We start from the raw sequence: 15,742 nt of genomic DNA on the forward strand, positions 1-15,742 counted from the left end.
GAACCCATAAGGTTCCAAGAAGCCCTAGAGGGATATACGACTGGTTCTGACGGCGATTCTGTTGATGCCCTAGTCGACATCTGGGATACTAATCTCTCTAGGGCTATACACAGCATCGCTCCCAAGCGTCCTTTCCGGCCTGCTTCCAATAAACAACCCTGGTACACGGAAGATCTCAGGGTAAGGAAGCGGGTCGCGCAACGACTAGAGCACAAATGGCGAAGACATCAGCGCTTGTCTGACAGGACACTCCTTCGCTCTCATTTAAGAGCTTATGGAGTGGCAATACGTGCAGCAAAGAACTCCTTCTATGCTGCACGTATTGCGTCCGCAGAGTCGCGTCCGGCAGAGCTGTTCAGGGTTGTGAGGGAGCTAATCCGACTCCCTCCCACCCTGAGCCCTATTTTGGAGCCATCTAAAGCCTGCTGTGACGATTTTAACAACTTCTTTGCGGATAAAATCTCTCGGGTAAGGGCTGATCTCGACGCCAGTTTTTGTGCAGATCCTATAGGAGAGGTGTCCGAAGCGTCCGTGGTCCCTGTTATACTGGATCACTTTGAGTTTGTTAGTACCGATGAAGTGGACAAGATCCTCCGAAGTGTTAGGAGGACGACTTGCTCTCTTGATCCCTGTCCCTCATGGTTGGCAGCTCAGGGGGGAGATGTGGTGCGACTAATGTTGCATCACATAATTAATACATCCCTAAGTGAGGGCCAGTTTCCATCTAAATTAAAATCAGCAGTGGTTAAACCCCTGCTAAAGAAGCCCTCCTTAGACCCCCTGCTTCATAATAATTATAGACCAATCTCGCTGCTACCTTTCTTAGGGAAGGTGATCGAGAGAGCAGTCGCCCTCCAGCTTCAGTCGATCTTGGATGACACCGATTTTCTGGACCCATTTCAAACTGGCTTCCGGGCGGGCTATGGAGTTGAGACTGCCATGGTCGCCTTAGTTGATGATCTCCGTCTGGGCATGGACAGGGGGAGCGTGTCCCTGTTAGTGCTCTTGGACATCTCAGCGGCCTTCGATACCATTGACCATGGTATCCTTCTGGGACGCCTGAGGGAGTTGGGAATTGGGGGCACTGCTCTGCAGTGGTTCCGTTCCTACCTCTCGGACAGATCCCAGATGGTGGAGCTGGGGGACTGTCGCTCCGACAGGAGGGCCCTGACATCTGGTGTCCCTCAGGGAGCGATTCTGTCCCCTATGCTATTCAACATTTACATGAAGCCGCTGGGTGAGATCATCCGGAGACATGGGGCGCGGTGTTATCAGTACGCTGATGACACCCAGATAATTTTCTCTATGTCTCCGACTGATGCAGTAACTAAGGATGGCATCTCTCCTCTAGATGCCTGCTTGGCGTCAGTAATGGGCTGGATGAGGGAGAACAAACTCAGTGTGAATCCAGGGAAAACGGAAGTACTGGTGATAGGCTCCCCGGTTCCTGGTGGTGAGATCTGTCACCCGGCCCTGAACGGGGTCACGCTCCCCCTGAAGGACTCGGTGCGCAGCTTGGGAGTACTCCTTGATTCGTCGCTCCAGCTGACTTCTCAGGTGGATGCGACGGTCAGGAGTGCCTGTTATCAGCTTCGGCTGATACGCCAGCTGCGTCCCTACCTGGACCGAAAGGACCTAGAATCTGTTGTACATGCTTTGGTAACCTCTCGACTGGATTTCTGCAATGCGCTCTACATGGGGCAACCCTTGTACCAAACTCGGAAGCTGCAATTAGTGCAGAATATGGCAGCCAGATTGGTCGCTGGTAGCTCCAGGTCGGATCATATAACACCTATTTTAAAAGATCTTCACTGGCTGCCTATTCGCTTCCGGGCTCAATACAAGGTGTTGGTTTTGACCTATAAAGCCCTAAATGGCTTGGGCCCAGGGTACTTGGAGGACCGCCTCTCCCCACACAATCCACCCCGCACACTCAGAACGTCTGGGACCAAATTGCTGGAGGTCCCTAGGTCTAATTTGACTCGGACCTCACAGAGGGCTTTTACCACTGCTGCCCCTGTACTTTGGAATAAGCTCCCTGCAGAGCTCCGCTCCGCCGCCTCATTAGATGTTTTTAAAAAACAACTGAAAACATATCTATTCCGGCTGGCCTTCCCACCTTAATTTGTTTGTCTGTTTCTCCTGCCCCTTTTTTTCCTCTTTGACCCTGGATTGATGATTGTCTTTGCATTTTTCTACTGCCCCTGGTATATGTATTTTTATTTTATTGTTCCTGTTCCTGTTTTTGTAATAATGGTTTTAACTGTTGACTGAATTTTATCTATATTGTAATGTTTTTATAACTTTGTAAGCCGCCCTGATCATTTTCTTGGAAGGGCGGGGTAAAAATAAAATTTATTATTTATTATTATTATTATTCTTGGCAGGAGCCTTTGTCACCCCTGCTCTTGGTGACTGTTCTGCAGGTGAGACAGATTTTTCTTGTGTGTATTATTATTATTATGCTTTATTTATATAGCGCTGTAGGTGTTGCTCTCATTTTTTGGAAGGCTGGACCAGAATCAAGCCTTGGTACAAGCATGTATTGTATTTACCTATTCCAAATGGCATGAAGGCTTCCTTGCAAAAGAAATTCCCATCTTTATCCAGGAAGTGATTTGGATTGAACTGATGTGGCGTCTCCCACTGTTCAGGGTCATACAAAACTGAAGCTGTATCTGGGATGATGGTGGTACCCTGCAAAATCAAAGAAGAGCCTCAGTGGTACATAAATAGACAAATGATGATGATGATGACGACAACAACAACAACTTTTATTTATATCTCACCTACTCCAGCTAGCGCTGAGACGGCTTACAGTATAACACTCCAATACATAATAAATTAACAATATACAGTGATCCCAAATTCTACTCTTCCCCCCAACAAAAAAATAACAATTAAATCACAAATGCATTAAAAAGATTCATACTAAAAATTAATTAAGTCAACTAAAACTGGAAGGATGGGGCACGAAACAATTGATGGAGTAGACTACATGATAGTTCAATGGGTGGCTGGAACCTGTTCCGGAAAGGCCTGTCGGAAGAGATCCATCTTGACAGCTTTCTTAAAGTTATCCAAGCTTGTGATGTGATAGACTTCGTCCGACTGGCCGTTCCATAATTTGGGAGTGACTGCAGAGAAGGTCCTCTGGATCGCCATAGTTGTAACAAGTTCTTTCCTGAGGACCTGATGGTGCAGGGTGGATTATACAGAAAGAGAATAGGGTTTTATCTGCATTGGCCAGGATACACCAGGGGCAGCCTGAAGTATCCTGGCCCCACAGTTGCCCTAACCTGTCCCTATTACCTTGGCCTGTGTTTCTGCATCACAACCGTTGTCGTCTGCATGGGCATCCTACCAAGCCGTCCCTGCTGCCACTGCAGGGCACTTGCTTCTAAGTTCAGAATGAAGTACTCAGCAATGGTCACATGCTGGATCACCTGTTCAGACCTCAGAATGACTGACTTGCAGCAGCAGTGGATGTGGCGCATGGCCCAATGGGATGCCTGTGCAGACAACAACGGCCGCATGGAACCAGAGGGCTCCAGATCTTCCTGGAGGATCCAGAGCAAAAGGCAACTTTTTAAAAATCATTTTTTTAAAAAAATAGTTTTTATTTAGCCAACAACCCATCAAATATTAAACATAAACATTATTTTTATTAATAAAAATATTTTTAAAATAATACAATAAAATATTAAAAATAATACAAAATATTTATAAAAGTCAGGAACAAACTCTTCTAGAACATAGCCACATAACCTGAACCCCCCCCCCCAAAAAAAAACACTATTAATTTTTTTCATTGCATCTTTAAAAAGAAAAGGAACTTCATACAAAGAAATGATAGCAGGAAGCCCTGGCGGCTCAGTGGTTAAATGCCAGGACTGTAGCCACAAAGTTGTGAGTTCGATTCTTTGTGCCTACTATTGCTACTTAGTATTGTTGCATTATCTTATTTGTTCATTTATGTATTGTTAAGTTCATTTAATTTATATAAAACCTTGTATAAGAAATAGGAAGAAAAAAAGATATACAGAAGGAAACTAAGTGTGGAGCAAAGCTGCCTTAATTAGAAAAGGGGCCTACTTGTTTGAATATATGTAAAGCAGAAATTTGGGGCAATGGCAACAGCTACTGGAAAAGCAACCATACAAGTACAAGCTCAACTGAGGGGCTGTGCAGACAGCCCCAAAGGGGTGGCCTGGAGTTGCCCCTTTTACAGCCAGATCGGGGCCACAGCAATCACACTCCTTTTCGCACCCTGGAAAGGGCATGATAGCCGCAGCAGCACGACTTTACAGTGCTCCTTCAGCACTGTGTCATGCAAACGCAGTGCCAGAGGAGCGCCGTCATGCCACACGCTGTGCGGTGAGGTGCATGGCATCACACAGCCATGGGGTGGAGCCAGAGCATGTGTCGTGTAGATGCTATGCCCCAACTCCATCCCCAACCCAGCCTTTAAGGGCAGTCTGCACGGGGCCACAATCTACAAATAAGACCTTCTTTAGAAACCACTTCAGAATCTGCAGATCCTATGGCTGTAGTACTTGAAGAAATGAAACAGTTAAGACAAGAATTTTGTCAAGCAAGAGGAGACGAATCCCAAATCAGTTTAAATGTAAGTGGGAATAAGCCCTCGATGGCTGTTCCCTGCTCTGTGGGAACAAGCAGGATTGCAGAAGCATTTGGCTACATCTCCATAGCCAGGTGTGAAATGATGATATGAGTGCTGACACCCCCAAAGAAGTCTAGTAGAGCTAAGCACTGATGCCATCATTTTGCATCTGGCTATGGGGACATGTTATTGTTGTTTGTATTATTTCATGCTAATGTTTCAATTGTCTTACTCTTTGATGTACACCGCTGTGATCGCTGGAATAGCGGTATAGAAATAAAATTTTATTATTATTATTATTAACCATGTGTAGTATAATGTGCTTGGTACTCTGAGATTCCTTCCATTAACAAATTGGGTATCCTTGGAAGAGACACAGTCTTGCAACCTTGCTTCTAATGTGAGAATAATAAGAAATGGACTGGAATATCTCTTCCCCTCATTTCCTAAAATGATTATAAGAATTACAGAACTCACGCACATGAAACACTCTGAGCTTGTTACAAATCCCTAGGTAAAAGATAGGGATTAGTGCTGCAGCAGTTGTTAAACAAGAACAAGACAGGATTGAGATCTTTGAGCACTACGTTGGAGAGGCCACTAAGGTAATATACATCATTAGAAAATATTTCCATATTAAAAAAAATATGTGGGGATGGTTGGGTAATGGGGGAATTTTCATTGGGACCATAGAGCCTGGAGAGGGCAAGTTTAATACCAGCCTTCCTAGCTGGGATGCTGGTAATTCCTGTTGCTATTGGCTATTGGTGCCAGTGGGAGCCTACCTCCTATGTGTATCTTCGAAGGAGAGCTTGAGTTTATCCCGTGAATATCCTGGAAAAATCGCATAATTACGTGAAACAAATTCACATGACGACGCACAAAACCAGCCATTAAAGTGGTCAAAAGAAGCATTAACGTGCATCTTTTTACTTTCGGAATTCCAGCGACAATGCATTTCCGATATCACTTTATTTGTGCAATTGCATGTGATAATCATTTGCGCTATTACTCGCCATTTTTGCTTTATTTGCAGGATGCTTTAAATGTGCTTTAATCTCTCTTTAATGGCAGTAATTCTGCTGTTTGACAGCAGCCAGAGAGGGAAAAACTCAATGTGCGTTGCTCCCACGTTGGGGGACTCTCTCCCTAGAGAAGTTAAGATGGCTCCTTCTTTGCTCTCTTTTTAGGTTTAGTCTTTTCTATTCCAGCTAGCTCCTGGGAATTGACTGTTAACCAAGAAGGGCTGTACGGTTTTTAATCTTTGCTTTGAAGTAATACTTAAATGGTTTTGATTCAGTTGTCAGTTTCATATTGTTTCATTCTCAACTTTTATACCTTTTATCGATATGTTCTTTGATTGTATTTTTTCCTGCCTTTTGTAAGCCATATTGAGCCCCAGCCTGGGAGGAAGGCATGATATAAAAAACGGGATGGATGAGTGTAATATATAATAAGAGGAGGACAGTCAAAGTACCTTCTTGATATGAAAGCCTTGCAAGGTGATGTCTTTTGTGCATTCTCTGAAGGATCCAACCAATATAACGTTACTAAACCGCTGGACCTCATGAATGACAGCATTAGTGTATGGCAACTTCTTCCGATCTTCATAGCAGAACTTGTGAGAAGGTCTTACAGTACTTTGGATTTCCTTCTGGACTTTCTCTACGGTGAGTAGATACACAACAATGTCAATTGTGGTCTCAAAAAGAAGAAGACGAAAGTATTGTTTTGCCCAGAATGTTCCAAGTGGTTTTGCTAATAAGTTCATGTTTAAACCACATGTAAGTAAGAAGAAAGAAGGTAAAATGTTAACTCTCCTACTTATTGATGTCCTCACCTCAAGCGATTTTGGACACATTAATGTTGATGTAGAATCATAGAATCTTAGAGTTAGAAGAGACCCTAAGGACCGTGCAATCCAACCAATTGCTATGAAGGAATGCACAACTAAAACACTCCCGAAAGATGGTCATCCAACCTCTATCTAAAGACCTCCAAAGAATGACCATCCAATATCAGGACCTCTGGTTGCTATGCTGTCCTGAAGAGAAGTCCCTTGATGTGCCTGCGAGAAGAACTAACCGTCCAGTGTGGAGAAAAGACTATTTGGCAAATACCAAAGGATCAGAAGTGCTCCTTTGGCAAGGGGAGATTGGAGGGGTCTGAACTGCCTGCTCTCTTACTCATTGGGAGCGTGAAATATCAAGACTGGAGAAGAAGAAGAGACAGAGGGGACTGAAGGACATCCCACAACTATGTTGTATATGTGACCTTAGGATGGTCAGGGTTATGACCAACTATATATATAAAAGTTGCACTAAAAGACCTAGAGATTCCTAGAGAGAATACTCTACTAGGCCTTTGTGGCTCCTCCAGCACAACTCTATGGTAAGTGTCTGTTGGACGTTGACCACAAAGTTGCGCTGGAGGACCTAGAGATTCCTAGAGAGGTGTTCTCTTAGGTAAAAACCATAGTGTTTTTATTATTTGCGTTTTTTCCGTATTCCCAGGGGTCTTGTGCCCCTAACCCTTGCCAATATGGAAGGACAGGTATGTATGTATGTATGCACATATATACACTTGTCCCTCTGTATTCACTAGGGTTAGGGGCACAAGACCACCATGAATATGGAAAAAACGCAAATAATAAAAACACCATGTTTTTACCTATGATAACACCTCTCTCTCTTTGCAATGAGACAGGAAGTTAAGAGGAAGGAGGAAGGAAGCAAGGATGATGAGAGAAAGGTGGGATACAAACCGCCATATAGTACGTATTGTATACGTACTAGGGTTAGGAAGGGGCGGTGCTTCCGCACCCCCCTAACCCTAGTACGTATACAATACGTACAAGATGGCGGCGCCCCTTCCACATGGGCGCCGCCATCTTTACGTACTGGACGCATAGCGTCCAGACGTGTCGCGGCGCTAATGATGTCACGAATGCGCCCTTGGAGCTTCGCGACGTCATCAGTGCGCTGCGGAAAGTAGCTCCGAAATGGAGCTTCTTTTTTGCTCCGCGCGGGAGCTGCGCGGTTTGGCTGCTGCAGCTCCCACGCGGAGCAAATGGCGCCGGCGGGGGAATGCCGCAAAGCGGCGGTTTGTATCCCGCCAAAGCTGGCAAGAGAGAGAACAACGAACGAAGAATCACAGATGCGATTATTATTATTATTATTAAGCTTTATTTATATAGCGCTGTACATACAATCTTCTTAATGAGGAGGATCTAGGCAAGTTGTCAGAAAGGAAGGGCAAGTAGTGTCAGTGATGGCAAAGGATGATGGACATTGTAAGCACTGAAACTGAGACTGAAACTAAAATGCATACAAAATTGAGAAAGAAGGTAGAAAGAGACAATCATGTCCAAGAAATAGTGACGGAGGTTGAAGACTGAACTAGAGAGCTGGAGAAAATATAGAATCTGAAGATGTCAGAATGAAGAAAGAAGCAAATTGGACAGAGATTAGGGATTACATGAGGATTAAAATTAGAACTGGGGAGAAAGGAAAAGGGAGGTAAAACAAGAGGGAAGAGGGTGGGCATAAGGGAAAGGGGTTTTAAATGAAAATGGTGGTAAAAACTAAAACCAATAAGAGCTAGGGAGGGAAGAGAGGCGAGAGTGGGGTGAGAAGGAGAGATTTGGGAAGAGTGCAGAGTAGAAAGGGATTTACTTAATAGAAGACTTAATAAATCATTATTAAAAAAAGAAGTAATAGTAATAAAAAACACATGAAAACCTAACTGAATTCTTCCACCAAAGTTTATATAAAGAATTCAGTATCGGAGTGGTCTGGAATACACTGAAAGTGGTGTTGCGTGGCATTTGCACCCGAAGCAATTTTGAATTGAAGAAAAACTAAAGATAAAAAGTTAAGAACCTTCCAAGAAGGAATTAAGCAAAAGGAATGGCAACTTGAAGCAAAGCCAGCAAACAAAAAGGTAGCAGAGGAACTGAGATGCCCCCAAAAACAAACTTCAATTATGCTAGTGGAGGAAATAGAAAAGAAATTAAAATATATGAAACAAAGATATTTTGAGTTTTTCTAATAAGACAGGGAGACACAATTTCCTTACAAATTATGGAAAGAAAAAGAACGGAAAGTGATTTCCAAAATAAAAAGAAGAGATGTATACAGACCAGAATAAAAAAAATAATCTTTAAAAAATTATGAATTTAAAGTTATGAAATAAAAATATGTGTCAAGAAGTATTGGATGCGTAGACTTAACCGACAGAAAGAGTCTAATAGGAAGTCATAGTTTGTTGCTGTGAATGGGATTTTCCTCTCTTTCTTTTATGTATAGTCTTGTTTGATTTTATGTTGACAGAATTTGTTAAATGTATTCATATCGTCTGTGTATATGCTCATGAGTATGCTTTTGAGACGATCCTAATAAAGATTAATAATTTTAAAAAATTAAAAAGAAAAGCAATGCTATTTATTTATTTATTTATTTGCTAAAACATAACATTTGGGATTTTAAAAAATATATCTTACCTTGGATGTCAGGGTAAGCTACCATGTGAAGCAGGGCCCAGAGAAGTGTTACTGCTGTTGTTTCTGTCCCTGCTGAAAAGAAGTCAGTAACTATGTGGACCAAATTTTCTTCATCAAATGTACTGCTGGGGTCGTCTTTGCTCTGTTGAGAATGAGAGAAGGAAATCAAAGGGATGGCGGCTGCTTTCCCTAATATGATGGATGGAAGGTACATCTGGTTCCACTACAGTTGGCCCTCCTTATACACGGATTTTTTTATACACGGATTCAAGCATCCATGGCTTGGAAATATTCAAAAAAAGTATACATTTCAAGTATCTAATCTTGATTTTTCCATTTTATATAAGGGACACCATTTTGCTATGCCATTGTATTTAATGGGACTTGAGCATCCACAGATTTTGTTATTCACAGGAGGGTCTTGGAACCAAACCCCAGCGGATAACAAGGGTCCACTGTAGTAGATTTCTCTACAAGGAATTGCCAAGGATTTCTGATTCCCAGTTGTTCAACAACTGCAGCAATAAAATCATTATTCCTACTAATTCCTACTAAGCTAGGATTGTTATATTTTGAAAAAGAAAAAAGATGACACTAATTTGTGAGGTCCAAGACTTTCATCATACATCAAAGGAGTCACAGACAGAATGGGGAAACTGGTGAGGAAACACAACCTCCAAACGGGTTACAAACCAACCAAGAAAATCCAGCAAATGCTGCGTTCATTGAAGGACAGGAAGGAAACTCTCACAGCCGCAGGAGTTTAGCGCATACGGTGCAGTTGCGGACAAGTCTACATAGGGACCACCAAACACAGTGTTCAAACACGAATCAAGGAATATAAGAAACACTGCAGATTGGATCAGCCAAAAAAATCAGCAGTAGCAGAAGAACAGGTTATAAACTCTCTTGGGTATAAAATACTGTTTGATAACACTGCAATTCTGGACTATGCCAAGAACTAGGTCAAAATGCACAGGGAAGCCATTGAAATCCATAAACATTTGGATAATTTCAACCGGAAAGAAGAAACCCTTGAAGTGAACAAAGTTTGGTGACCAGTCCTGAAAATTAGCAAAATCAGGACTCAGCAAATGCAAACAAGAAGCCACTTGGTGTCAGGGCTTTCCCAGCAGACAATGATCACCAATTAGCAGACACTAAACCTCTTTGCAGACCCTCCTACCTGAAGTCTTGCCATCAACAACAGAACAATACACAGATTAACCTGGAAATCACTCCTCCCTATCCAGGGTCACACAGTGTGTGTGTGAGTGTGAGTGTGTGTATCCCACTCTCTTCCATGCCAGCATTCTCTGAAGATGTCAGCCATAGATGTTGGTGAAACATCAGGAATAAACTCTTCTAGGACATGGCCATATAGCCCAAATAACTCACAAAAAACATAAGGATGCTAATTACCCACGAATTGAAACCACCAATCACTATGACGACTCTCACTTGAAATACTCCAGTGTCACTTCCAAGGATTCAGACTCCAAGGACGGGGACAATTCTCCAGCCCAACCGCTGGAATGGCAGCCTCAGGCTGGGACTGATCAAATACAGGCACCTCCAGGAGAAGCAGAAAAACCAGATGAGGAGGCACAGATGAGGAGCAGAACAAAGATGCCCCTGGTTCCCACTTAATCCAAATCACTGAAGCAAATCCGAGATTTAACCCGCGTCTTTTTGACATTGATTTCTTCCACTTCTTTTTTGCTAAATCAACTCTGCGTAAATGTGAAGCACATGCCGATAGGAATCAATTCAAATTTGCCCTTTGTCCGGCTGGAGCAGGTCCACTTTGAATCAATTCATGCCTGAATGTGAATGACAAGTGGATTATTTTGGAGAGAAAAAATGCTGAAGTCGAAGGCTTTCATGGCCGGCATCCATAGTTTTTTGTGGGTTTTTCAGGCTCTGTGGCCACATTCTAGATGAGTTTCTTCCTGACGTTTCACCAGCAGCATCTGTGGCTGGCATCTTCAGAGAAAAAATACTATTGGGGCAAATATAGTGGGAACCACGCTCCGCTGTCGAATCAATCCATCGATTCAGATCGCACACAGATTTGTGTGTGTCCTGTAGCTACTACCACTGTTGCGTCCATCCCCAAGGCCCCTGCTGTGGCCCATAAGGGCAGAATAATAATGATAATAATACATTTTTATTTATATGCCGCATCTCCCGCAGCATCAAGGCAGCTTACAACAACAGATAAAATACAATATAAAATACAACATATACTGAAATACATCCCATGAATTTCCTCCCCGCCCCCCCAATTACACTTATAATAAAATAACAAGAACAGTTAAAACAATTAAAACAAATAAATATCAAGCCTGTCAGAGACAAAGGGGTGGACAATTTGGCTGTTCTCTGTGATAGTCCGTTTCCATGTTAGACTGGGTGGATTAGTCAGGGAAGGCCTGTCGGAAGAGATCCGTCTTGACAGCCCTTTCAAAGCTGTCAAGACTGGTAATGTTCCGGATCTCTTCCGATAGGCCATTCCATAATATGGGAGCGGCCGATAAGAAGGCCCTCTGGGTAACCATGGCCTTTCTTGGTTGAAGAAGCTTTTTCCAGAGGACATAAGTGGGTGGGGTGGATTGTATGGAAGGAGGCAGTCCCACAAATAGGTTGGACCCAAGCCATGAAGGGCTTTAAGGGTCATAACCAACACCTTGTACTGCACCTGGAAACTAATAAGCAGCCAATGAAGAGATTTTAGGATAGGACTAATGTGGTCACCTACAGCTGTCCCGGTGACCACTCTGGCTGCCATATTTTGGACTAGCTGAAATTTCCAGTCTAGGCACAAGTGTAGCCTCATGTAGAGTGCATTACAGATATCGAGCTGTGAGGTTACCAGCGCATGTACTACAGTTTCTAGGTACCTCTGTTCCAGGAAAGGACACAGCTGGCATTTCAGCTGAAGCTGGTAACAAGCACTCCTGACTGTTGCATTAATCTGGTCTGACATGTGAAGTGAGCATCTAGGAGTAATGGGGCACCTGGTTCCACCCAAATGGCCAAGCACCCCTTCTGATGTCAGAAGCCACAGTGGGAGCCTTTGGGGTGGATGTGACAGCAGAAGTAGTTACGGGTCACACAGGGCTGTCCAGATGTCAGTTGTCATTGTGGAGTTTCCTGGAAACTCCGTGGCAAACAGTCATTATGGATTATGGCCCCTTTGGGCCAAGATCAGGCCAGGACCACTGGATCAGTATCTGACCTGGCCAATCCTGGTTTCTTCTCATTTACTGGTTCCAACTAACCCATCTCCATCTCTACTTACTGCAGCCACCTACTTTTTTTATCTGATCCAGATAGTAATCAATGTAGTCCTGTGGGTCATGTGGATCTCTGGTCTTCTCGTGACTCCTTATCTCTTCTTTTGCGAAGTTGTGTCCCTGGGCCAGGTAAAAGAAAGCCTTCTGCTGGGATCCTGGAAGTAAGTGCATAAGGCGTGGGAAAAGATCATAGGCCTGGGGGAAAAAACAATGATAATGTCAATTGACTGGCTATTGTCATGATGACTGTATCTAATTGGAGGGCATGAGATTTGAGTCTGGTATAGTAAACAAATGCTGTAAATAGAACTAGCCCACCATCAGGCAGAAGGAGGCCATGATCTCAGGTGGCAAACGGTTGGAGGTGGCAGCACATTTTTGGAGGAAAGACCTGCCCACCTTGCAGCCCTTAAGCTAGCCTCATGCCTTCAGGTTCAATGAAGGACAATGTCCAATTGCCAGTGGTAAACAAAGACACAAATTTTCTCCAATTCAGTTTTGTACATGGAATCTAAGGGGGTGCCATCTTGGTCTCAGGCAGGAAAATCTTGGGTCATGGAAACATGGAATTCTGGCGTTGGAAGGACTCATAAGGTCAGTGCAGAAGTCAACATTGTGATACATTGCCATCCAACTTATGTTTAAAAACCTCCAATGAAGGAGAGCCTACTACCTTTCCAATTCATTTACCATTCTGCCCTTCTTCTGCTTCTTAATATCCTTCTTAAACTGCAGTGCTCAGAACTAGATACAGAACTTCAGAGTAGGTCTGACCAAAGCAAAACAAAGTGGTATCATTACTTCCTTAGGTCTGGATACTTTACTTTGGCAGATCCTGACCTTGGAAGCCTAAGCAGAGCTTTGCCAAGGTAACCAGGGCTGCATCCACACTGCAGAAATAAGCCAGGTTGACACCATTTTAACTGCCAAGGCTCAATGCTAGGCAATCCTGGGAACTGTAGTTTGCTGTGGCACCAGCACTCTCTAACAGAGAAGGCTCAGTGTCTCACAAAACTACAATCCCAGGATTCCCTAGCATTGAGCCTTGACAGTTAAAGTGGAGTCTAACTGGGTTATTTCTACAGTGTGGATGCAGCCCAGATGTCCTAACTGCAAAGGAGAACAAGGCAACAGCAAATGTAGAGCATTCAAGAGAAATATAGGACATGACTAAATAAAAGCTAAAAACACTCACAGAAATGTAAATTCATGGTTCTTAGTCAGGGTTGAAATGGAGAACATTTTGGAATTCCTTCTGGACAGAAGGTTGAAATGTAGGACCCATCTGGTAAAAGGAGGATGTCTGGTTACCCTGAGCTTTGCTAAATCAGACTATCTAAGAGATCCCACCTCAACATTAAGAAGAACCTCTTGACAGTAGGAGCTGTTTGACTGTGGAAGACGCTGCTGCATCGGAGAGTGGTGGAGTCTCCTTCTTTGGAGGCTATTTCAAAAAAAGGAGCTAAATGGCCCTCTCTTGGGGATGCTTGGATTGTGTGTTCCTGCACAGCAGAAGTGGGTTGGCGTGGATGGCCCTTGTAGTACCATCCAGCTTTGTGATTGTAAGATCTTCAGCAGTAGGAAGCCATTAAGCCTCTCTATGAAACCAACTCTCTGATTATATGGACTCTTACACATGGCCCAAAGTGACGGGAGCATAGTGGGATGCTCCTGTCACTATCGCACAATTGCATGAAGATTATCAGATATCGTGCAACGTCATCATAATCGTGTCATTATCCTGCGAATAAAGACTACCATATATACTTATGTATATACCATATCTACTTGTGTATATACCATATATACCATATATACTGAGGACCTTCACAAGTTCAACCTAAACAATGAAGAAATAGAAATAGTAAAAGAATTCCCATACCTGGGAACAAACACTGATAGAAATGGGGACTGCAGCCAGGAAATCAGAAGAAGATGAAGAATGGGGAGGGCAGCTATGAAAGAACTAGAAAAGATCCTAAAATTCAAAGATATGCAAGTGAGCAGAAAAGTTAGATCCATACAAGCTGTTGTATTCAGTATTACTATGTATGGATGTGAGAGATGGACAGTTAAGAAAGATGATAAGAAGAAAATCCATTCATTTGAGATTTTGTGGGGCTGGAGAAGAGTGCTGAGGATCCCATGGACAACAGCGAAAAGGACAAACCAATGGGTCCTGGAGCAGATCAAGCCAGAAACCTCCCTGGAAGCCAAGATGACCAAACTAGGGCTGTTGTGTTTTGGGCACATCATGAGAAGGAAAGACTCATTGGAAAAGACAATAATGCTGGGAAAGGTGGATACAAGTAAGAAGAGAGGAAGGTTACAGGGCAGATGGATGGACTCTATGAAGGAGGACACTATGGGTTTTATGGGGCTGCAGGAATTAAGCAAAGCAGTGAATGACAGAGAGTCTTGGAGGTGTCAGATCCAGAGGGTCACCATGGGTTGAGATCAGCTCATGGGCAGTTAACTTACAATACGAGAAACACTGGACAAAAAATGAAACATGAAGTTAACTGCTGCAAGTAGCTCCTTGAATTTTTCATCATCGTCGGAGAAGCGATGCCCCAAAACCATGGAGCTGATCACATTGGCGACCGAATGGAAGATGGGAAAATGAGGGTTTGTGGGTTTTCCTGCAAAGAAATTTTAAATGAAATTGTCATTGGTGACATGGAAACTCTAACATTCCTCTAGCACTAAGTGAAAGAATGGATTCAGATACTGATTCCTATTTATAAATTTGGGTTAATTGGCAAGGAGCGGAGGGAGGGCAACCTTGCAGTTTTTGAAGGGACGCTTGTCACAAAAAGTGGCTGCAGCAAAAGCTTTGGCTGCATCTGCACTATGGAATTAATGCAGCTGAACACCACTTCAGTGGCTATGGCTCAATGCTATGGAATTCTGGGATTTGCAGTTTGGTGAGCTATTTGGCCTTTCTTTTTTTCTCAGAGAGCTCTGTTAGCACAACAAACTACAAAACTCAGGATTCCGTAGCATGGAGCCATGGCAGTTAAAGTGATGTCAAACTGCATCAGTTCTGCACTGTGGCAGCAGCTTTTGCTGCTCGAGATCTACTATTTCTGCAACTACTGGAGCCACCCATGTTTTTGTTGTTGGTGGTCAGTGAAGTCCCACTAACCCCCCCCCCCCCCACAAAGGGAAACATTGCAATGGACAGAGTTTGGGTATGACAGGTAATGTTTCTTCTTGTTGTATGCCTTCAGATCATTTCTGACTCATGATGACCCTAAGGTCAACCTGTTGTGGAGTTTCTTGGCGATATTTATTCAGAAGTTGTTGCCCAATTGC

The 15,742-nt window shown here is 43.3% G+C and overlaps 1 protein-coding gene across 1 annotated transcript in view; it reads right to left on the bottom strand.

Moving 5' to 3' along the window:
- LOC149317870 (cytochrome P450 2J2-like) overlaps positions 1–15,742 on the bottom strand; it is a 34,258-nt gene that overhangs the window by 6,513 nt on the left and 12,003 nt on the right. Inside the window, exons 4-8 of the mRNA XM_089508597.1 lie at positions 14,906–15,066; positions 12,443–12,619; positions 9,126–9,267; positions 6,102–6,289; positions 2,556–2,697 (exon numbers count right to left, since the gene is read on the bottom strand). Coding sequence (XP_089364723.1) covers positions 2,556–2,697; positions 6,102–6,289; positions 9,126–9,267; positions 12,443–12,619; positions 14,906–15,066 — 810 coding nt within the window. The remainder of the gene's footprint in view (positions 1–2,555; positions 2,698–6,101; positions 6,290–9,125; positions 9,268–12,442; positions 12,620–14,905; positions 15,067–15,742) is intronic.

This window comes from Sceloporus occidentalis, unplaced genomic scaffold, assembly GCF_023333645.1.
Source record: "Sceloporus occidentalis isolate IW3139 unplaced genomic scaffold, rSceOcc1.0.p SCAF_2, whole genome shotgun sequence".
In the NCBI taxonomy this organism is placed as follows: Eukaryota; Metazoa; Chordata; class Lepidosauria; order Squamata; family Phrynosomatidae; genus Sceloporus; species Sceloporus occidentalis.